The 21,202-nt window shown below is 50.5% G+C and overlaps 8 protein-coding genes across 8 annotated transcripts; 3 read left to right on the plus strand and 5 right to left on the minus strand.

Annotated features, from left to right (window-relative positions):
* Positions 1-207: 207 nt before the first annotated feature.
* Positions 208-1,351, minus strand: K460DRAFT_410432 (kinase domain-containing protein; the record flags this gene model as incomplete). The annotated part of the gene is made up of 3 exons (XM_040937376.1): positions 208-579; positions 632-849; positions 901-1,351. The coding sequence occupies 3 exons, from the start codon at positions 1,349-1,351 to the stop codon at positions 208-210; spliced, it is 1,041 nt and encodes a 346-aa protein (XP_040783603.1).
* Positions 1,352-2,195: 844 nt separating this feature from the next.
* Positions 2,196-6,133, minus strand: K460DRAFT_371040 (Hira-domain-containing protein). Its single transcript, XM_040934267.1, has 5 exons — positions 5,985-6,133; positions 5,825-5,899; positions 5,535-5,750; positions 2,798-5,485; positions 2,196-2,738 (listed from the first exon to the last, which is right to left on the minus strand). Exons 1-5 carry the CDS (start codon positions 6,019-6,021, stop codon positions 2,632-2,634), a joined length of 3,123 nt encoding a protein of 1,040 aa, XP_040783604.1. The 5' UTR covers positions 6,022-6,133; the 3' UTR covers positions 2,196-2,631.
* Positions 6,134-6,284: 151 nt separating this feature from the next.
* Positions 6,285-7,700, minus strand: K460DRAFT_347626 (uncharacterized protein). Its single transcript, XM_040931355.1, has 2 exons — positions 7,620-7,700; positions 6,285-7,570 (listed from the first exon to the last, which is right to left on the minus strand). Exons 1-2 carry the CDS (start codon positions 7,641-7,643, stop codon positions 6,767-6,769), a joined length of 828 nt encoding a protein of 275 aa, XP_040783605.1. The 5' UTR covers positions 7,644-7,700; the 3' UTR covers positions 6,285-6,766.
* Positions 7,701-8,245: 545 nt separating this feature from the next.
* On the plus strand, positions 8,246-9,530 carry K460DRAFT_197478 (uncharacterized protein). The gene is made up of 2 exons (XM_040927163.1): positions 8,246-8,468; positions 8,541-9,530. The coding sequence occupies exons 1-2, from the start codon at positions 8,394-8,396 to the stop codon at positions 9,417-9,419; spliced, it is 954 nt and encodes a 317-aa protein (XP_040783606.1). The 5' UTR covers positions 8,246-8,393; the 3' UTR covers positions 9,420-9,530.
* Positions 9,527-11,731, minus strand: K460DRAFT_436660 (major facilitator superfamily; the record flags this gene model as incomplete). The annotated part of the gene is made up of 5 exons (XM_040938412.1): positions 9,527-9,871; positions 9,926-10,059; positions 10,097-10,101; positions 10,242-10,897; positions 10,949-11,731. The coding sequence occupies 5 exons, from the start codon at positions 11,729-11,731 to the stop codon at positions 9,635-9,637; spliced, it is 1,815 nt and encodes a 604-aa protein (XP_040783607.1). The 3' UTR covers positions 9,527-9,634.
* A 988-nt stretch (positions 11,732-12,719) lies between these two features.
* K460DRAFT_371043 (elongation factor 1 beta subunit) lies at positions 12,720-13,943 on the minus strand. Its single transcript, XM_040934268.1, has 3 exons — positions 13,802-13,943; positions 13,191-13,573; positions 12,720-13,139 (listed from the first exon to the last, which is right to left on the minus strand). The coding sequence occupies exons 1-3, from the start codon at positions 13,879-13,881 to the stop codon at positions 12,910-12,912; spliced, it is 693 nt and encodes a 230-aa protein (XP_040783608.1). The 5' UTR covers positions 13,882-13,943; the 3' UTR covers positions 12,720-12,909.
* A 98-nt stretch (positions 13,944-14,041) lies between these two features.
* Positions 14,042-16,823, plus strand: K460DRAFT_371044 (heat shock protein 78). The gene has a single exon (XM_040934269.1). It carries the CDS (start codon positions 14,326-14,328, stop codon positions 16,684-16,686), a length of 2,361 nt encoding a protein of 786 aa, XP_040783609.1. The 5' UTR covers positions 14,042-14,325; the 3' UTR covers positions 16,687-16,823.
* A 129-nt stretch (positions 16,824-16,952) lies between these two features.
* On the plus strand, positions 16,953-20,555 carry K460DRAFT_420875 (uncharacterized protein; the record flags this gene model as incomplete). The annotated part of the gene is made up of 12 exons (XM_040938105.1): positions 16,953-17,340; positions 17,388-17,737; positions 17,787-18,314; positions 18,364-18,441; positions 18,501-18,844; positions 18,892-19,065; positions 19,113-19,202; positions 19,253-19,800; positions 19,845-19,959; positions 20,008-20,046; positions 20,095-20,233; positions 20,279-20,555. 12 exons carry the CDS (start codon positions 16,953-16,955, stop codon positions 20,381-20,383), a joined length of 2,898 nt encoding a protein of 965 aa, XP_040783610.1. The 3' UTR covers positions 20,384-20,555.
* Positions 20,556-21,202: the final 647 nt, after the last annotated feature.

The raw sequence follows: 21,202 nt of genomic DNA on the forward strand, positions 1-21,202 counted from the left end.
GCGTCTCAAGGCTGGTCGCTCACAGATGTACCGCTGGGTATATACCGCTATTTTCAAGTCAAATCTACTCGTGGCATACGCCTGATTTGGTTGATCGCCTCTGCGTCAAAGCAAGCGAGGCGCCACTGGCAGAATATGTACTTCAACGACTTTCGATTTGTCTTCAATAGTAATATAACTACGATGACGAACCAGTGTGAAGTGACTCTATCTAAGCTGAACACTTTCGAACCACGGGTGTTCCAATGCCTGCTTTGCAGTGATCCGCCTCTTAGGATCCAAACTCATCATGGATAGGACAAGATCTTTAAAGCTGTCGTCCTTGATCTCTGGCCATGTCGAGAAATGCTTGTAACCAAGGTCGTCATCGTCTTTGCCGTCGTAAGCATTGCTCAGAAGCTGCAAGCTGAGCTCGTCATCCCCAACATGCGTCAAGAGCCCGTTGATTCCGTCTCTGTCGCTAAAGTACGACACTTGTCTCTGCAGACGAACCATCGAGGCTAATGCCCCTTGATCCGTAAATTTCCTCATTCCTTCATCTGGCCCAAAGATCACGCGACCAAGTACAGCGTATATGCACTTCATGCTACAGTTAGAGCAGTCATGCTTCTAAACAAAAAATAAGGCTTACCATGGCGCCAAAGGAGAAGATGTCCGTGGGCTTGTTGAGTTCACCACGAAGATGTCCTTCCGGACTCCGCCAATTATCGTTCCCTGGCAGCATCCCCTTGATACATCGGCCTTTCGGCAAGTACGCTGCATTTTCGAGGTCCGTCAACTGAGCCTTTTCAACGACAAGCTCGCTGCCGCTCCCGTGGATATCAACCATGACATTGTCCGGCTTGACGTCTGAACATAACATTGTCAGTGCTGGAAATCGAGCCATTCAGCATTACCCACCTAAATGAACGACATCCTGGGCGTGCAGGTCAACCAGACCTTGCAAACTTGACTTCAGAATTTCTTTCCGCCCTTTCAGAGGAATTTGATTTTTGACAAGGGTCAGGAAGTCCTCGGTAAAAAACCGATACACAAATATTCTTTGACTAGGAATGCTGTCAATTGGAAGTCGCAGATATGGGCTAGCCTTGATCTGAGCTCGAGTGCCAGATTCGAATGCCGTGAACATATTTTCCGGGATGTCTTTCAAGATGAAGTTCTCTTCGTCGGATCTGCGGATCCTTAGCCAAATGATCAGCACAAAAGATAGCGAGGGACAGGCAGACCTGGCAAGCCAAACGCGCCCGATATATGGCCGCTCTTGGATGAGTTGTTTAAAGGCATAGCTGCGCCCGGTAGCTCCAGTATAGTTTGCCGAAGAAGCCGCCAATCTCACAGCGGTTCGAAACATGTCGAGTCCATTGACTCCAGGATGCGTGCGCTGTTGGATGAATGGACGTTGGGGAAAGGATCGCTTCTCAGCAATCCCGAGGCTTGGACGCTTTCCCAATAATAGGCTCGGTATTAGCCTATAACTTTGTAATTATTAGCTTTAATATTTTTTTTTAGCTAGCCTTATATTATATGAATTTTACTGCCTCAATACCCGTGGACTATAGTTTATGGCGTGCTCAAACTAGCTCAGGGCAAGCTTAGGTATGCATAGCCACCGCTCGTGCTACTTATTACCTACGTTACACCCCTGCATAACTTAGGTTTAAATCCGGAAACAGCTTTGTGCCAGAGTAGATTTTACTTTAATATCTACCGCTATGTTACACAGAGAATTAATAGCCTTTGACTTTGCCGAAAGAATCGTTCCTCAAAGCATGACTATGAAAACTTACTCCATTAGGAAACATGCCAAAGTCAATCGAGATCCAGGAAAGCATTCGGAGAAATCCTTCTCAAACAATTTACCCAAACTAGAAAGATTTCCAAAGATCCATTGAAACCAGCAACTCTGATCGCCCTCAAACCCAATCGCCCAAACCGGCCAACCACTCACGTGCTAATATCACTGCGGGCGGTAGGTGGCGCAGCAATACAATACCCATCCACTCGCCCCAAGTCAGCTGCCTCTGAACATCAAACTACACCCCACGTCGCTCTAATAGGAAAGTCTTCGGCCAAGGCGTTCATTGCAGACATCGGGATCGGGTGATGATCGAGATCGCAAGGGAAAGCGGCGGCATCACATCCATCTTTGCCGGCTTAGCGTGCCGGCGAATAGTAATCATAAGCTTACTGTTAGGGCATGAATAAGTGGATTTACTTGCACGTAAGCCTTTTGGAAATCTTGTGTCCTCTTTTACCTTTTTTTAATGGGGTCGTGGAAACAGACTACTGCGGGTTGTAGAATACTAGGTGTTGGAGTCATAGGCACCAAATACTGGCCGAGTGAAGATACCACATCGTGAGAAATCGCGAGAATGCATGGAACGTCAACCAACCTCTTAGGCAAAATGACGGTTTGCATTTGCCCCTGCAACGTCGTGATCGTAGTCAAGTCGACGTCCATCTTAGCCCAGAAGTCGACCTCCTCGCTATTAATACACCTGTCTATGCGTTCCCGAGACGGACCAGAGCGCCAGAAGCGCGCCTATTGACGAACCAGAGCGCGCCTATTCCATAACCACACGTGGACAAAAGTACTTTTGATACAGAAGTAAGAAAGAAAAAGGGGGTATTCTACACGTCCGTAATCATAGCTTGCTCGTCTTGTCGCTGGCCCTCCGTGACGATTCCGAGGAGGCGCGCATACGGCACTGTTATGCGCTGAAGATCACGGTGTTTACCTATTTATTGAGTCAGTTTGGTGTGCATGGGGTCATGTCAAAGCGTGCAGAGCACTTACCAAGAATCAGCACCGCCTCTTTCAGTAACTCTTCTCTCTTCCACCCACAAATCACCTCAGGGCTCTTCGTGTCCTCACTTTCGTCCTCATCCTCGACGATGAGATTGCCACTCAAGCTGCGTAGCAACTCTTCAATCTTGCCTTTGAGGCCTTCGGCACCGAGGCGCTTGATGTACATGGTCAGGTAAATCTTGAACTCCTCCCGTGCGCCCAGCGTCCTCGCAGCAGCGACCCGGTTTTCAAGATGTGCTATGCTAGCACAGCTCTCCAAGGCCTCAAATCCTTCGGCTGAGATCAGCGCTTTGATGAGTCGTTGTAGGTGGAATGCTCGACCCTGGAGGAGAGACTGGTTCGTCGTGTTGCGTTCGAGGGACGGTATAATACCGGCGGAGATGTTCTCGATCGATACCTGATCGTCCTTCTCGGTCGGCGCATGCTTGTCCTGTGATGATCTAATGTTGCCGACTGATGAGTCCGTCGAGTTCCAATATTGACTGGCAACACCCCACCAGGGTTCCGATATGCGTTGCCAGATATACATGTCGGGATTGTATGTGTACCCCTCGCCGTTCGACATGGCGACTACCAGCCGACCTCCAGAATTTAATCGCGCAAATACGATTCCAGGAGAGCGTGTAAGGTGCGGACCTTGTGCATACGCTGCTATGTCGAGAATGGGCGCTAATGAGACCGGTGGGTGCGGTGCGGACATGGTCTTGAGGTTCCAAATATAGCACATACCGACGGCGCTGATGCACATCAACCACCAGCCACGGCAATCCATGATGACAGTCTGCGCTTCTAGTACCACGGCGTTCATTGTCCGTCGACCCGCCGGTGACCATGCGTACACTGAACCGTCTTCACATGCGGCTGCAAAAAAGTTGGTGTTGCCTGTTACCAAGAGCACGGCCTTTGGCAGAAAGTCTTGCCAGAGGGACTGACCCTTACTTGTGCAAGCCATCCTCGTTGGATCGTGATCTTGAGGTCGTCCTGTCCGTGATGGCCCTGTGGCATTGCGTGCTTCCAAGATCACAGTGTCCGGTATCTCCGCCTTCCCAGTGTTGGCATCCACTCCATTCTGGGGCGGCTCGCTTCCATCCATTGTCCGCACGATGACACTTCTGACTTTGGGCACAGCCAATCGTACCTGACTTACACTTAGCGATGGGTTAACAATAGCCGGCCGTAAGACTTTCGGAGGCCCCTGCAGTTCGTTTCCACCTGGAGGAGCCGCAGCTGGTGGGATGAGGCCATTCTCGCTATTCAAAACTATAGCTGCGCCTCCAGGTCGGACCGAAGCAGCAAGTCTTCGTTCAAGTTGACGGTCCTCATCGCCCTCAATCTCGGCGAATTTCCTCTTGTTCCCGATCAGCATTGACGCCAATCCCCCCTTGGGGAATCCATCGTATGGTTTGGACAAATCGAGAATATTGTGCGGGTTTTCACTTCTCCCGCCTGATGTCGTCGTCGCGGAGATGAGCTGGGTTTGTGGTAGGGATGATGCGCCAACCCCAGAAGATGACGATACCAACATTGGGGCTATTCGCTTCTTTCCCTCCTTGGTAACAGTCACTCGTTGCTTGAGCTTTTCCACCCGTTGATCCGGAGGTGGCTCGACGGGAGCCGGTGGTTGGGCAGTAGAAGTCGATCCGTTCGTGAGAGTTGTTGTAGGTAAAATACCATTGGTACCGTTTGTGATCGTTGGCGGCTGAACAGCACCACCGTCACCCATCAAAGCACCCATCCTGCCCTGCACACCTTTCAATTCCCCTTCTTTGCTACTCTCTTCTAGAAGTAGAGCGTCTGTACCCTCGATAATTCCGACTCTTCTGCCCGCACCAAACTTCGAAAGTGTTTTCTCATTCTCCATAAGCGACGCAGGGTATCCTAGCTCTCCTGGTTCAAAAACGAGTGTCAATATGCTTCCGTCTAAGCTAGTCGCAAAAAGGGTCTCTCCGTTGGGCGCCCACGCCAGGTCTGATATTGACTTCATGGCTAGCTCCTGCGAGATCATGAACGGTCTAGGGAAGCTCGTATTCCACACACTAAGGCACTTGTCCTGTCCGGCACATGCGACAATCGTAACGGTAGGCTGATACACGCTTCCATCATGCTCGGGCCTCGGCGGGTCTCGGTAGAACAATCTTGGAGAGAAAGCGGTGACCTCTACTGGCCCTTCGTGGCCCACCAGACTGATGTCTCCATCCCAGGTTCCGCGCGCAAGAATAGCTACCGAACTCACCGGTCCATTTGTAGCGTTCGCCGCAGCTATATGTGCTCCGTCTGGCGACCAAGAGCAACGTCGGAAATATGTGGTAAGCGGTGATGTGAGAAAGGGTGTTGTGATGGTGTGTTCGAGGACGAAATTGTTGACCTGGTCTTGCTGGGTCGCATTCGGCGGTGGGGAATTAAATCGATAGACTTTAATCGTGCGGTCGTCGCTAGCTGTTGCGAAGTATTTGTTCGCTGGATCAAACGTAATGCCCTTGACATGACTCTGGTGGTTTGACAACGTCTTCAGCTTCTCGAACGAGTGTCCCGACCAGACCACGACCTTCGAATCTAACCCTACAGAGACTAATATGGACGAGTCGAATGACCAGCCGAGATCCTGTACATCATTGTCATGTCCTATAAGACGGCGGATGACTCGCCAGTTTTCGACCGGTGGAGGCTCGTTTGATCCTATCCCTTCCATCAGCAGTTGTTCCCCTACACGTTCTATGTCACCCACCAAATGCAGCATGTGTTGGCGCGTTCTTATCTAGCGCATAAACGCATACTATTTTGTCGTCTGCGCCTGATGCCAGATATCTGCCGTTGGAGGAAAAGCGGACTACGTGTATCGTGCCTGAATGGTGGCTCACAGCTGCTAGCTGCTTTGGCTTCGTGTATTCGGGGTTGTTGGAGTTTAGAATAGCTTCGGTGGACCATATTCGGACGTAACCGTCTGCAAAGTAGCAGTTAGTCTTGTTCCTGGGATGCGCGCAGCGCGCATGAGCTCCGCAATGGAGGTTAACGAACCTCCGGCGGCCGTAACCAAACGCGATCCGTCCGGCGAAACGTGGCAGCTGTATACTTCGAAGTCTTTGAGTTCGCCTATTGTACAAACGTAATGTTAGCACGTATTCCCAGATGTTGAGAGGGCGTGAGTAGCGCTGTTAAAGAGCCAAGGTGAACGAACCCGGGTGTGTCAACCACTGCGGCTTGATGAGATGCATGGTCGCGTATAGGAATTCAGCAGTTGAATTGAAGCATACTATGACGCGACCATGAGAGAAGAGAAGGGGGGAACAAAATTAATAGTTGAGGTTGTGGTTGTGGAATTGCACGTATCGGTAGCTCGCGACAGTTGGCTGGTGTTGGCGACGCGAGCTCGCAGTTACGCGCTTGGCAGACGGTTGGGCAGGGGTTTAAAGTTTAGGTGCATGCGGCGATCAAAAAAGTGGACTTTACATGGAAAGTTAAGAGAGACGCATTGATTCAAGGTATTAGGAGAGTATTGAATTTATACTGTCTAAGTGATGACTTAGTGATCACACTGGAAGTCTTGCAGGTTGAAGTTGTCAAATAGTCAATACTCGCCCCGCTCCCAAATCTTTGTCTGAGCGACCCAGATATCGACCACTGTGCAAATGGCTCTGCGCGATGTCTATTACCGGCTGTTTGCACTGTATATCTTACAGTCTGATCGACCTAATCATCTACCCTATGCTCACTCCTCCTCAAGCGATATCACAGCTAGATTGTGTAATGTGGCTCACACAAAGTCCACAGTAGTCAGCCAAATCTCAAAGAGTTGAGCGGTATGATTTGGCGAAAGCTTTCGGAATCGCAAGGTCAAGGAATAGTGTGCTCCCGTGGCCTGTGTTTTGACGCCGAATGAGTCCGTGGGTCGTCGAAGCATTTGCGTCGTGAAGTGGTACTGTCGAGTTTTGCTTCAAAAGGAGCTTTATCCTGCTTGCATCACTTCGTAATCCTTTTCCTCTTCTTGAAAACTACGGTGGGTGCGGCTGGTGCATCTTCCTCCTGTTTGACCGTGGCCTTAGAAGCCTGTGCCTCCGCCTCCGCCACCGTGGGTATATCCTGGAGAGCCTTGTCTTCGCTTTCCTCTTTAGCCTCTGCTTTCACACCGCTATCATCTTCCTTTTCCTTCTTGACCTCCTGATCTGCTGGTTTCTTCCCAAGTAGTGTCTCTATGTCATCATCCCCACCTTTGCTGCCTGGGAAAGCCTTGAATGTATGACCCCATCCTTTCCTTTTCGTAATGACTTCACCCGCTGCTTCCCGCTCTTCTTCCTCCTCGTCGATTTTCCTCTTTCTTACACCCTTATTCAGGGCTAGTGATTTGAACTCTCCCTCCTCGTTGACTTCTCCCACCACCTGGTGAGAGACGGTTTTCCAGTCCCCTGCAATCGCCAAATCCCCTCTTGCAGCATCGGGCAGTGCAACCCCCATAGCTGCTAGTTGTTCCCATTGTCGTTTCCTGTCGTCTACAGTCGCCTTCTTCTCGGGCCGCTTCTCGAACGTGGGTGTGCCGCCTACGCCGGTCGCTACTGAGGGAGTGGAAGATGAGGGTACAAGGCCGTTGAGTCGTGCGACCTCAGCTTGCGCGCGGGACTTCTGGCGCAGCTCATTTTCTTGCTCGCGGTGTAGACCCTTGAGACTGCGCTGGATGTTTCCCTGGTGGCGGCCAGTGGCTTCGTGTTGTGCGCGCTCGAACTTGGTGTCTTTTACGTACGTAGAGCAAAACTTGCACCAGTATTTTGGCTGTCTCGATGTCAGCCTGCATGCGCAAAATAGAAGATATTTCACTTACCGTTGACTTCCAGTACTCCGCCATGACGACTTGTTACAGGAGTCTAAGAGCTTTGGATGCAAGAAAGATGGAGATGCAGCGGGAGCTAGTGGACCGCACGGTCACCGGAAGCCCGCAACGCCACATAGTGTATACGACGTTTCGTCCTATTCTACACCACCAGGGACTCGTGTCTCTGTAAATACTGTTTCTGGGCATAAAGCTATTGTACCGCAAGTACAAACAAGCAAGGGGATCCTTCGACACAAGACATGTTCTATCGGAGAAACGTGACTTCGTAATGCAAAACTTTGCGCTAACAACAAGTGTGGTTGATGCTCATATTTCTCAAAGGAACCAATCTGTAAGTATATTCTAAAATCTTTACTTGTCGCCTTGGCTAACGCCCGTTGTTGAAACTGCGTAACTGCTGTTGCGACTGGATCAATCGCGCGTTTCGCCATGTCGCAGATTAAGCGCTGCGCCACAGGTACAAAGAGCCAAAGATCAACGATTCGCCAGCAAGTTTCCGTGTCCCCTTTGTCTGATCGGCGCTTTCACCCCTTGTTCGCAACATCGCGCGCCAGCATTGCTCGCCAGCATGCCTTAATTTAGGCGTGAGACCTTGCTGATGATGCCATAGGAAGAGGCTGTGCGCTGAAATTCCAACGTGCACTTTCATCTTCACCTCTGACTTGAATTCTGGACGTTCTCGCGATTTCACGCTGTTTACTGCGACACTCTGCCATACAAACAGGTCTCGTCATAGACAGACTTTGATAACCGAGAGTGAACATGGTGTTCAACGGTGGAAATTGCTCGCATGTCCCAGACTCTACACACACAGACGCTGGAGTAGCAGGTGCTGGAGTACGCAAGATCCCCTCCATCTCCACCCGATGACTAGACCCAAGAAGTATTGTTCTCACTGACACTCGGCAGACCTTGCTCTCCTTCATAATAACAAATTTCATCTCCATCCTCCTGTCAGCTACAATAATTCTCCTTGGGCTGCGCAAGTCGACTTCCGCGCCAATATGTCGCAAACTACTACAGTCCTTCTCCGATCAACAGATCTTGACCGGAATCGGCATTCAATCCGTTGGGCTCGCGAAAATGAAGACGATGGTTCCATATCACTTCTTCATCATCTGGCTCCTCTCTTCACTCTCGACGGCAACCAATTTGGCGACACTGCTAGCGTTGGTCAACGACTTCAAAAGAGACTGGGTACTCCGCTGGATAAGGCAGATTCTCATGTTGATTAACATGTTTCTTGGCATTCTATCTGGAATTTTCATCCTACAAACCGTCCTCAAGAACATGGAGCCCCGACTTCCCATTGCCTGTGTCTGGGAAGTCGAATCTCGAGGCTCCTCGTCCAACGCCGCGCTCAGCATTGCAGGCACGATTGCCGTCATAGCTGGTCAGGGCATCGTCTTCATTCTGTCCACCTGGTACCTACACAACCGCTCGAACCCTCGCTGGCTGAAATCGGTTCAAGTCGTCGGCCTCGCAACGTGTCTGGCAATGGGTATCGGCGCCACGGTGCGCGTTGTCTTGGAGTCTCAGGCCTTTGGCAGCCCACCCAAATCTGTTAATTTGGAAGGACCGAGCGAGGGAAGCTGGAGCTTTGGGCAGTTGCTACCATTGTTGTTGCTTGCGCTACCGATTATTAGTACGGTGGAGATCATGAGGGGTGAAACCAAGACAACGCCGAGCAGAGTGGATGACGATAGTACACCGCTGTTTGGTGGAGGAGATATGGAGTTTCAGCCCCACCCACTGGCGGGTTCTGCGACGAGTCTGTTTAGGAAGTGAGTGAGCTGAGGGTAGTATTGATACTAGATGAGCATACTTGCCAATTTCTAGTAATTAAAGTCTCTATTAATGCATTACAATTACGTGTAGTCGCTCTTAAAAGCGTGAAGTGGTATCTTTTTGAAGGCAACGCTAAATGCTCAAAGCAACCCCCGCCCCCATTGTATGTGTCACAAATGCGAACATTTACGCGCAGAACGTTCGGTGTTAAGTTGTTATTCCTCAGCAGACGATGGCTTGGCTGTGGGTGCATAAGCACTCTTCGCCCTGATTTTCGCGCCTCTGAGGTAGAACCAGATCGGGACTGGAACTAAGAGCGCAGCTATACAACCAAGCAGCGTAGCTGCCCATTGAATACCCATGCCCAAGAACATTTGTCGGGCGAACAAAGGGAAACACGCTCCACATAGACTGCGCATGAACGTGTTGGCTGCGATCGCGGAGGCGGCGAACTGGGAAGAATATTAGCATTAATCTAGGTTCGCGCCCAATTTGAATATACGCACCATGAGATACGCATCAACGAGGTAATTGAGCGACTGTAGGAAGATGCTCAGAAGGCCAAATCCGATCAAAATACCAGAGAGAGTGGGGACGATCCAGTGGATATCTGCTCTATACCCAGTCCAACCGAACCAGACTAAAAGTAATTAGCATCATTCTTTACAGGAGGACACAAGTACTGTGTTAGACAAGAACTAGGGTAGGTGCTTGAGACAATCTCTAAGCGGTTGTTGGGAACGTCATTTACTAGAGAAGTAGTTACTTACTATCTGTATGTTAGCAAAACATTCGGATATTGTTTGTCATAGGAGTACGTACCACATGCCTACTGAGAAGCAGATGCCCCCGATGATTACCTCCGGTAGTCGCCATTCAGGAATAGGAACGTTGTTATTTGCGGCAAGCTTCTTCTGATATCCCGGTTGTCGAATGAAAATCAAAGTCCCTGCCAACAGCTGGCCAGTAACCATGCCTAAGAAAGGCAGACCTCCGACACCCAAATTCATCCCGTGGACACCTTGAAATACCAAGGGGTAGGCTGTTAAAAAGAGGTACAGCAGACCATAGATAAAAGCCGTGTACACACTCAGGAGTAGCACAATACGCTCTGTAAACAACATACGAATCGGCCTCGAAAAGTTCTTTTCGACCAGCTGTCGAAAGTCGATCTCAACTTCTTCTTGCTTCGCATGAATGCCCCAGTTTTTCGTCCGGCGGCGCAGCTCCGCAGCTTTGAGGACTAGGATCTCGGGGGGATAGGACTCGGAGAGGAAGAGCAAGTTCAATGTGAACGCGGCGAATCCCATGAAGGAAACGATGTATGTAGTCCAGCGCCATCCGAGGTCAGACATGACGATGAAACCGCCGATGAAAGGTGCCAAAAGCGGACCCGTAAACACCGTCATACTGAAGATAGTAATTGCCATACCTCTCGTAGCGTTATTGAACATGTCGGAAAATACTGCTGCGACGCACTAGCCTTTGTTAGTATATTGATACCCCGAAGACCTACAGGGTGTACTTACCGTGAGAGGACAAGCTCCAAAGAACCCAGAGAAAAACCGACAGATCAACACAGTCTGTAGATCTTTGCCTGTTGCTACCGCAATGTTGAATACAGAGAATCCAAACGAGGCGATGACTAGAGGCAATCGTCTACCCTTTAGCTCAGAGAACGGTGCCCATAGAATCGGTCCAGTCGCGAAGCCCAGCACGTAGAAGGACGTCCCTAGCGTAGCGACAACTGATCCTACATGGAACTTGTGCATGATAGCGCCCGTCGCAGCACTGAAGATGGAGCTACCGAACGCTGCAGTAAGTGTCGTGAACCCAAGCATTGCCGCCGTTGCGAGCTTCTTTTTCAGCGGCCAATTCATAGCATGCAGCGGGTCATCGACACCTTCAAATTCAACGACATATTCTTCTCTCTCCGGTAGTGGTGGTGGATACGGCTTGCCAGCTCCAAACGCGGGGAGCGGTTTCCTAGACATCCTATTCTTGAGGCTGCCACCAACCGTCTGGCTGTGTTGGCTTCTCTGTGTTTGTATTCTGCTCAATGCTGTGGCATGACGTTCGAGATCTACTACATCGTCGCGTTGTGTTGGAAACCTGGACATGTCGGCATCGCGTTCTGCTGCGGAGGCGCCCGATGAGGACGTCGAAGTTGTCGCAACGCTGGACCTGGTCGGTGTTCGCTCGATTTCTTCATGTCGTTCTTCCTGTATAGGATTCGTGGGGTGTCCATGGGGAATGCGATTGGGGCTGGCGGCACTCTCTGCCTTTTCGACGAATCGATCTTGATTGCTCATGGTCGATGAAGGCGCTACCCAATACCAGCGATATGTTTAGGCAAGTTACAGGAGCGATTGGTTTTTCAAGGTGCCGGGGTGAAGCCTGATATATCTGCTGCCGAAATTCCGTTGAGTCCATCCGTAGTCTAGCGGGTGCCCACGCTTTCGGTCGGGCACTAAAAGAACGCGCCAGTGGCTCAGTGAATGTACTGCAGACGCCGCGGTGGTGTGGCAAACGTCAAGTCCTCGGAATTCGAAGTATAGTACGGCAAGGAAGGCGGGATATTTTATTGTAGCGAAAGATACTTGAGTGCTCTCTCAAGTGCAATAATCGTGATGTTATCCTAAGGCGTTCAAAATTTGAGATCAGCAGGGGGTTCCACTGCTCTGACGCAGGGACGCAGGAACGCGGGCAAGGGGCCGTTTAGCCCGTTTTGTTGTCAAGCTTTGGGACAAGCCTTCTTAGTCTTCACCGTGGAAAACCGAGCCTTGCCGGCTTCGGATATCGGCTGTTGGGTGCGGCGGAGATATACAGAATCTTCTTGGGCTGCAATGCAGACACCATGAGAAGAGGTGCATTCCTTGCCCTTTATACGGCATACTGACCGTTACACCCCGGGGCCAGTGCTTTCGACTGTAGCCTGTTCTGTACGAGTAGATTCCCGGCCGTCTGCGCCCTATTCCTGTTTGTAGATATCCAAAAGACCATTCATCAGGTCAAGTCACCCATGTAGCGATATTTTGAAGGATTGAACGTCAGTGCCTGTAGTTCTATATTGCAAACCCCAAGTCATACCAGTCCTTTTCGTACAGTGAGATAAAACTTACGCAAAGAAGCGTCCGCAAAAGCTCATTACAGACAGTCTGTCCGGAGGTAGTAACGAAGCCCTCAAAAGGGGTAGAGTTCATGAGAGGCTTTCATCTCTCGCACTATGTCACATCGTTTAGTACCGATTTTTCTCGTTCAAGCATGCGCAAGGTTCACAAACAAGGACAATCAATAGTTGGGTGTAGTCGCCAGACGATGAATGTATAGATTCCACAAAGGAAGGCGGTATTTTTACCACATCATTGTTTCCGTCTAGCAGACGCTCATAAAGACGTCAAACCGTAAGTCGTCCCCAACCCTATCCGTCATAATCAGGCATGCCATTCGTCAAATGCTCAAGATACCACTTGAAGTACTAAAAGCCCTTTTATAACTTTTGCATAGCAACGACATCGGTGGACTGGATGTGGTCCTCGAAATCCTCGATCTGCTGCTGTAGATCGGTCAACGAGACCTTTTCGTCCTCGATGACCAAGTTGATCTGGAGCTTCTTGATACCGAAACCGACGGGCACCAGCTGGGACGCACCCCAGACAAGGCCATCTTGCTCGATAGACAACACGTTGGCCTTGAGCTCGTCCATGTTCGTCTCGTCGTCTAATGATTGTTAGCACAGCTTTTCTTGGGCAACTGGTTTCGGTGACATACCCCAGGGCTTTACGTCGAGGGTAACGATAGACTTGGCGGCAGGCTTTACTTTGCCAGCCTTCTTCTTGTTGTACTCGGCCAGACGCTCGGCCTTTACCCTCTCAGCCTCCGCGTCATCCTCCTCATCGTCGCTGCCGAAGAGGTCGATCTCGTCGTCATCCTCCGCCTCCTTCTCAGGAGCCTTGGCGGGGTTGATGGTGAGGTCGCCGGCCTCTGGGCCGTAGGCGGTGAACTCCTTTGTGGGGTCGCCGGGGAGGGTATCAAACTCGCCCTCAAAGGTGAGGAGATGGTTGTACCAGCGCCATGCGTATGGGTACTTCTCTGGTGCAGGGATCTGCTTGATCTGCTGGAAGACCTTGACGTCGGCTTGCGATGGGGAGTAGCTGCAACTTCGTTAGCTGATGACTCCTCAGAGGAACTTGAGAAGGATGCAGCATTGAGTATGAAATTGATCAGAGGTGCGACAAGCGCTTGGTTTTGTATTCAGATAGCGGGGTCTTAAGCCGCCTCATTAACACGGACCAAATATTCTCATCATAATAGAAGCGGGGAGTGTGTGCTGTACGAAAACACAATAGTGCGCAGGACATGATGGTGGGGTAGCAACTTACCCAAGAACGTAGCTGCGAGTCTTGACCCAGTTGTTCAGGAGGGTCAGGCCAGCGTCGGAGACGAGATCGGTGAAGCCCATGTTGATAGTCGGAGGAGTTTGTAGAGTTTGTGGTGTAGATGAGGAGGCGGACACAGTTTTTTAGGGCACAGGAGATTGAGCTCGCTCGCCCGGGCGGAAAAATCAAGCGCCCAGACGCTAGCCGCACGTGCTTTCGCGCTCCCAACCCCTCCTCTCTACCTTACAGATGTCACCCAGCAAGTCTACGTGCATCTCGATCTTATTCATAAAGTTTCTCAATGCTCAATGAGCAGATACGTGGCCCCTGGACTGGCCCTCTGCTGCTAGATGGTTCTTCTGGTGGTGGAGTGCCTCTGAAGCACCGTCCTTAGACGTAGAAAGTCATCGAACCCTCGCGGAGTTTCTTCAAAGCCTGTGCTCGGCCGCCATCGATCTTGCATATAATGATACCGTCTTCATCCCTTAGAAGCTGACGCTCGCTCATTTCCTACACTTGCCATCATCATGCTGACCAATAGAGCGCGACTCGCTGCAAGGCGCATTGTGCCTGTAGCCACGCGACAGCTTCCTATCCGAACGTCGCCGCTATGTCAAATATCTGTTGTTCCATCACCTCGAAGTCTGATCAGACCGGTCACAGCTGCCAGAGGCTATGCTAATGGACGACCTCATCCTCCAGGCGGAACACATAAAATGAACCTGGGTGGAGAACCAGAAAAGCCAGCATTGGAGCAGTATGGCGTAGACCTGACAGCACGAGCTCGAGACGGCAAGTTAGACCCTGTTATCGGACGAGACGGTGAAATACAACGGACAATACAGATATTGTCGAGAAGGACGAAGAACAATCCTGTCGTCATTGGAAGTGCTGGTACTGGCAAAACAGCAATACTCGAAGGCCTAGCTCAGCGCATCGTAAAAGGCGACGTACCCGAATCGATCAAGGACAAACGCGTAATATCGCTCGATCTAGGGTCGCTCATCGCTGGCGCGAAGTTTCGAGGCGATTTCGAGGAGCGTTTAAAGAATGTCTTGAAGGAGGTAGAGGAGGCGAAAAAGGGCGTGATACTGTTCGTCGACGAACTGCATACACTTCTAGGTCTAGGCAAGGCTGAAGGAAGCATCGACGCGAGCAATCTACTGAAGCCGGCACTCAGTCGGGGTGAGCTCCAGCTTTGTGGCGCAACGACACTGAACGAGTACCGGCAAATCGAAAAGGACGCGGCGCTTGCAAGGCGCTTCCAACCCATCGTAGTAGGAGAGCCTACTGTACAGGACACCATCTCCATCTTGCGAGGCATAAAGGAGCGATATGAGGTTCACCACGGTGTACGCATTACGGACAACGCTCTGGTAGCCGCTGCCTCGTACAGCAACCGATACATTACGGACCGCTTCCTACCCGACAAGGCGATCGATCTAGTCGATGAAGCCGCTAGCGCACTACGATTACAACAAGAAAGCAAACCGGATGCTATTCAGGAGCTCGACCGTCAGATCATGACCATACAAATCGAGCTCGAGTCACTTCGCAAAGAGACTGATATTGCCAGCAAGGAACGACGTGAACGCTTGGAACAGTCGTTGAAACAGAAGCAGGATGAAGTCAAGGTGCTGATGGAGAAATGGGACAAGGAGCGCGCAGAGCTGGATGAAATCAAGAATGCGCAAGAAAACTTAGAGAAAGCCAAATTGGAACTCGAGCAGGCTCGCCGGGAGGGCAACTTCGCCAAGGCTGGAGAGCTCCAGTACAGTAGGATCCCAGAACTGGAACAGAAGTTGCCCAATGACGAGGGAGTGGCGGCAGGTGCGAGTCGTCCAGACTCATTACTACACGACTCTGTTACCGCTGACGATATCGCCTCTGTTGTCTCACGAACCACTGGCATCCCGTTATCGAAGTTGAATAGCGGCGAAAGCGAAAAGCTGATCCATATGGAAGATTCCTTACGCCAATACGTCAAAGGCCAGGACGAGGCTCTCACCGCTGTTGCAAACGCCATCCGCTTGCAAAGAGCGGGTCTATCTGGAGAGAATAGACCCATCGCGTCCTTCATGATGCTTGGACCAACTGGTGTGGGCAAGACGGAGGTCTGCAAAAGATTGGCGGAGTATCTCTTCAGCACGCCTCAGGCCGTTCTTCGGTTCGACATGAGTGAGTTTAGCGAAAAGCACACTGTCTCGCGCCTTATTGGCTCACCTGCGGGTTATGTCGGCTACGAGGACGCAGGACAACTCACCGAGGCAGTACGGCGCAAGCCTTACGCCGTGCTACTGTTCGATGAGTGGGAGAAGGCTCACAAGGATATCTCGACACTTCTTCTCCAAGTACTCGACGAAGGCTTTCTCACGGACGCACAAGGCCACAAAGTTGATTTCCGCAATACCATTATTGTTATGACCTCGAATCTTGGAGCGGACATCATCGTTGGAGACGATGCTCTTTATTCGGCCGACAAGGATTCGAGCGAGATATCGCCCGCAGTTCGCAGCGCCGTCATGGATGTTGTGTCCGCTACGTACCCACCCGAGTTTCTCAATCGACTAGATGAATTCATCGTCTTCCGACGTTTGTCCCGAGAAGCTCTGCGAGATATTGTAGACATTCGGTTGAAGGAACTTCAGCAGCGCCTAGACGATCGAAGAATAGCCCTCGATTGCCCAGACGAGGCTAAGCAATGGCTCTGCGATCGTGGCTACGATCCGAAATTTGGCGCGCGACCTTTGAACAGGCTCATTGCGAGAGAGATAGGCAATGGCCTTGCAGACAAGCTCATCCGTGGAGAGATTCGAAGCGGTGATGTAGCCAAGGTCACCATTAAAGAAGATGGCTCTGGCCTTTCTGTCGCTGCATCATTAACTTGATGCGGCGAGATTTGATAACGAAGACACGACTGTACAACAGAAAGTAATTGTACTATAGCATAGCATCGTTGGCGTTCAGTAGGTAGCATATTTCTCTCCAAATGGTTAAAACTCAATGTAAAGATACTCTGCTCACATCACGTTGCTCTCCCTTCCTGGTTGTGGCAAGCACGCGTGTCGCGTCCGCTTCATCGCACCTACTCTTTCTACATGATCACTCAACATCACTCACCTAATGCCTCGCCATCGCCATCGCCACCCTCACCATGGCGCGCAACCGATCCGTCAAGCTCCCCCTCTACTACAAAAGTAGCCGCAACGGCAGCAGTCGAGGCACCTCTGCCTCCAATACCTTGCGTCGCTCTTCGTCGCGCGCAACTTCAATTATGACCACCAGACCCAGCAGGCCGCGCGTGCAGACTCAAAGAGAACTACATCTAAATAGCGCGTCTACGCATACGCCTTCTGCAGGAGCACTGACGAATTCAGTGGAGGATAGCGAAGATGCAAGCGATGATACGCTCAATGAGGTCATTATGGCAGTTGATCTTACGCCACGCGGAACGGTGGGGTGCTGTTACTATGTTGCGCGGGATGAAAAACTATATTTCATGGAGGACATTCATTTTGGGGACGCTGATGTTGTTGATTCACGTAAGTGCAAAACCGCCGACTCCATTGACAGCACTAAATAGCGCTAGTGAGAATGTTCATTGACCCTACGGTCATATTGGTGTCGACAAAGATCGACGATATAGTCATTGATCGTTTCGATCCAGAAGCTAAAAGCGGTGATTCTGTAATCAGCGACAATGATCAGTTCCGCCTCCCGTTCTTGCTGGAGGTGAGACCACCGAGTGAGTTCTATTACGATGCAGCGAAGAGCAAACTCGCCAACCTTAGACTTGGCGACGATGACGGCACTCGTGTCAGCTTCAATATCCCAGGAGAACTTGCTGCGGTCGATCATCTCAACGGAGAGACTGCCGCTAGCCAGCATGGACTGTTACTTCGTCTCGCAGGATGGATAGATATAGAGAGCCGCGTCACGGTAGAATTTATACCCTATGAAGATTACCCCTATTCTAATAAACTACTAGGTCGGTTGTGCGGGTGCACTTATTTCATATCTGCAACGACGGCGTGCCGCTGCATATCTACCCGGCGACGACTCCGCGCATCTGCTATTTCGCGTCACGACACTGGAGATGTTCAGCCTTCGCGAGACCATGTTCATTAATGCCGATACGCTCCACTCTTTGCAGATACTGGATGCAGAATCACATCCACATTCGCATAATCGAGGACCAACACCTAGCTCAGGGGCCAAAGAAGGTCTATCTGTCTATGGATTGTTCCACCACCTCGCACGTACACAGCAAGGAAGAGTCATGCTTCGCCAGGATTTTCTCCGTCCAAGTCTAAATCTTGATGTTATCAATGAGCGTTTAAGTACCGTGGGCGTCTTCATCCGACCCGAGAACGAATCTGCTTTGCAGACTCTGGTAAAAACTCTCAAAAATGTTGGCAACATGCGTGTAAGGTTGAGTAATCTGAGAAAAGGAGTCGGAGGCTCAATCAAAGGAAGGAGAGGCCTCTCAAAGAGTGTTTGGGCAGCTATTAGGGGGGTCAGTAGTTCCATGAACTAAATTGATTGACTGACTTATACCTCTTCAGTTTGCCTTTCACGCTCTGAAGATCAGGGACACTTTCCAGGAAGTTCTCGGTGCAGACACGTTGATGATCCGAACAAAGGTCAGTCTATCGTTGTGTCATTATGATTCATGGGGCGCTCCACTCACCCAAGCTTTCAGATACTCGAGAAATTCGATGGTCAACGTTTAGCTCAGGTCGGCAGCCAAATCAGCAAAACTGTAGATTTTGAGAAGTCGGCAGAAGAATCTCGGACCGTTATTCTTCCGGGAATCGACGAGGAGCTCGACCAGATCAAGAGGACTTTGGATGGCCTTGAGGCATTCCTTAATGAAGTCGCGAGGAAATTGTCTGAACGAATGCCGTCTGATTTGCGCGCAACTCTCAACGTCATCTACTTCCCGCAAATAGGATTTCTCGTAACAGTCCCTGTCGATCCGGAGACAGGAGCCGCAGTCCACGATGGGAGCTTCGATAATCCCTGGGAGAGGATGTTCTCCACTGAGTAGGTCATGCTTTGTATTAGTATGGAAGCATACTGATCAAGTGGAGGGAGCAAGTATACTTCAAGAATAGTGAGATGCGAGAGATGGACGATCATTTCGGCGACGTCTACGGCATCATCTCAGATCGGGAGATTGAGATTAGCCATGAACTAGCTCAGTATGTCCTCCAGTATGAAGAGCTGATGATCTCATGTTCCGACATCTGTGGCGAGCTTGACAGGTAAGCTAGTCCGCATTAGTACTCACTTGGGTCTAACAAATGTACAGTCTGTTGGCGCTTGCACAGGGTGCGAAGTTATACAAGCTTTGCTGTCCTCGAATGACGCTTGACAACGTTATAAGCATCAAAGGGGGCCGGTACGTGTTAATCACTGACTTTCAGGTTACACTAATAATGCCGGTCATAGCCATATCCTTCAAGAACTTACAGTAGCTTCTTTTGTCCCAAACAACACGTTTCTAGTGGGCGGTGCAGGAGAGTACATATCTCCAGACGATGTTGATCGAAGTCATGGCACCAAAGGCTGTCCACATACTAGCTCCTCCCCGCAATATACGTATGAACACGAAGAGGGCCCGAGTATGCTGGTATTAACCGGTCCTAACTATTCTGGAAAGAGTGTATATCTCAAACAAGTAGCCTTGATCGTCTTCCTGGCACATGTTGGAAGCTTTGTGCCAGCGAACAGTGCCAAGGTTGGACTGACAGACAAAATACTTTCTAGGGTCACCACACGAGAGACAGTGTCGCGTGTTCAGAGCGCTTTTATGATAGACCTGCAGCAGATCTCGCTTGCTTTGAGTTTAGCTACACGAAGGAGTCTGCTGATCATCGATGAGTTCGGCAAGGGTACGGAGTCCAGTGATGGAGCAGGGTTGGCTTGTGCAGTCATGGAGCATCTGCTAAGTTTGGGGACCGAGAGGCCAAAGGTTATTGGTGCTACCCACTTCCATGGTGAGTATCTTTTGCATTATTACCTCTTGATCTGATCTAGGCAGAGATATTCGAGATGGGCTTTCTTAAAGCAAGGCCTACACTCACTTTTGGGCATATGGAGGTACGCATCGACTCTGATGCTTCGGAGGTCAGTGATCAGATAACATACCTGTACAAGTAAGTCGGATGGATCGGTCGGATCCGGAGCCTACTGACCGTACCAAGCTTTCGTACTGGACGAAGTACCTCGAGTTTCGGAACCTGGTAGGATCATCGACGCCCCTCGACGCGAGACACACTGACAATTTACAGCTGTGCAGCCATGAACGGAGTCCCTCCAGAAATCGTACAGCATGCGGAGAAGCTCATCCTCTTAGGCATGAGGGGTGAAGATCTAGTGGCGATGTGTTGCCAGATGCCCGAAGACGAAGCTGCAGAGCTTGAGGAAGCGGTAAGTCTGTAAAGTTTCTAGTGAAGCGTTCTAATAGTGGTCAAGGAGCAAATTGCAAGAGAGTTCCTAGAGGCAGACGTATACAGTAACCCGAAAGCGACTCTGGCGGAGATTCTGACTATCTCCACGACTACGGTCTCGCGCTCGTAAGCGTTTTTGTGTTCTGCACTACTGCTTCAGTTTTCCTTATCGTTGACTTCCCGGGTCTTCTACCTCGTCTTCGCTGCAGCGAAAGGTCTCTATGGAATGCTATGTCTGCTTATTTCGTTCATATGGAAGGGCAGACAAGACCAGAACTTGGTATATCCAATCGATAAGTCCCAATCAAACAAGTTTGGCGAGCTTGACCGAAATGGTAAGCATCGTGAAGCATATCGACAGTAGTCAGCTGTGTCAGCCGTCTGGTCATCTGCGCTGACTGATCCATCACGGGGATAAGCTTTGCTCTACATCCTTGAAGACCCCATTGCGGGTTATATGTGGTGTGTTTCTTCTTACAGCATCGTGAGGTTGTATAGCCACTCATTGGGACTCGCTGAGCTCCAGACAAATATTAGAGATCACTATGCACGGCGGCAACTGGGGAGCCAGCTTCTATGTCACCCACTAGTCATGATGTGTCAACTGGACTTGGTGTTACTGAGGACAGAAAGAGCAGATCGTGATCGGTGAGCGAGGCGATTCCGGTCAGAATAGACTACCGATCACCCGCCATATTATGTCTCGTAAGTTTGTTTCATCCGGCTCACGGAAATATATGGGAGGTCTGCCCCGCCGGTCACCTTGAGCATTCCCTGACTCTCTCCGCCTGCCTTCATCAAAATTGGCCTTTGCGAAGCTTCGAACGACCGAGGGATGCCAACACAACCCGCCATCAGAACGACACTCACAACTCTTGCGAAGTTCCATCCTTCCCCACCAACCCGTTGAGCAAGTCTCGCGTTCTATGGAAGTGATAGCCACTAGTCC

Source organism: Cucurbitaria berberidis (genome assembly GCF_010015615.1).
Source record: "Cucurbitaria berberidis CBS 394.84 unplaced genomic scaffold K460scaffold_6, whole genome shotgun sequence".
Taxonomy (NCBI): domain Eukaryota; kingdom Fungi; phylum Ascomycota; class Dothideomycetes; order Pleosporales; family Cucurbitariaceae; genus Cucurbitaria; species Cucurbitaria berberidis.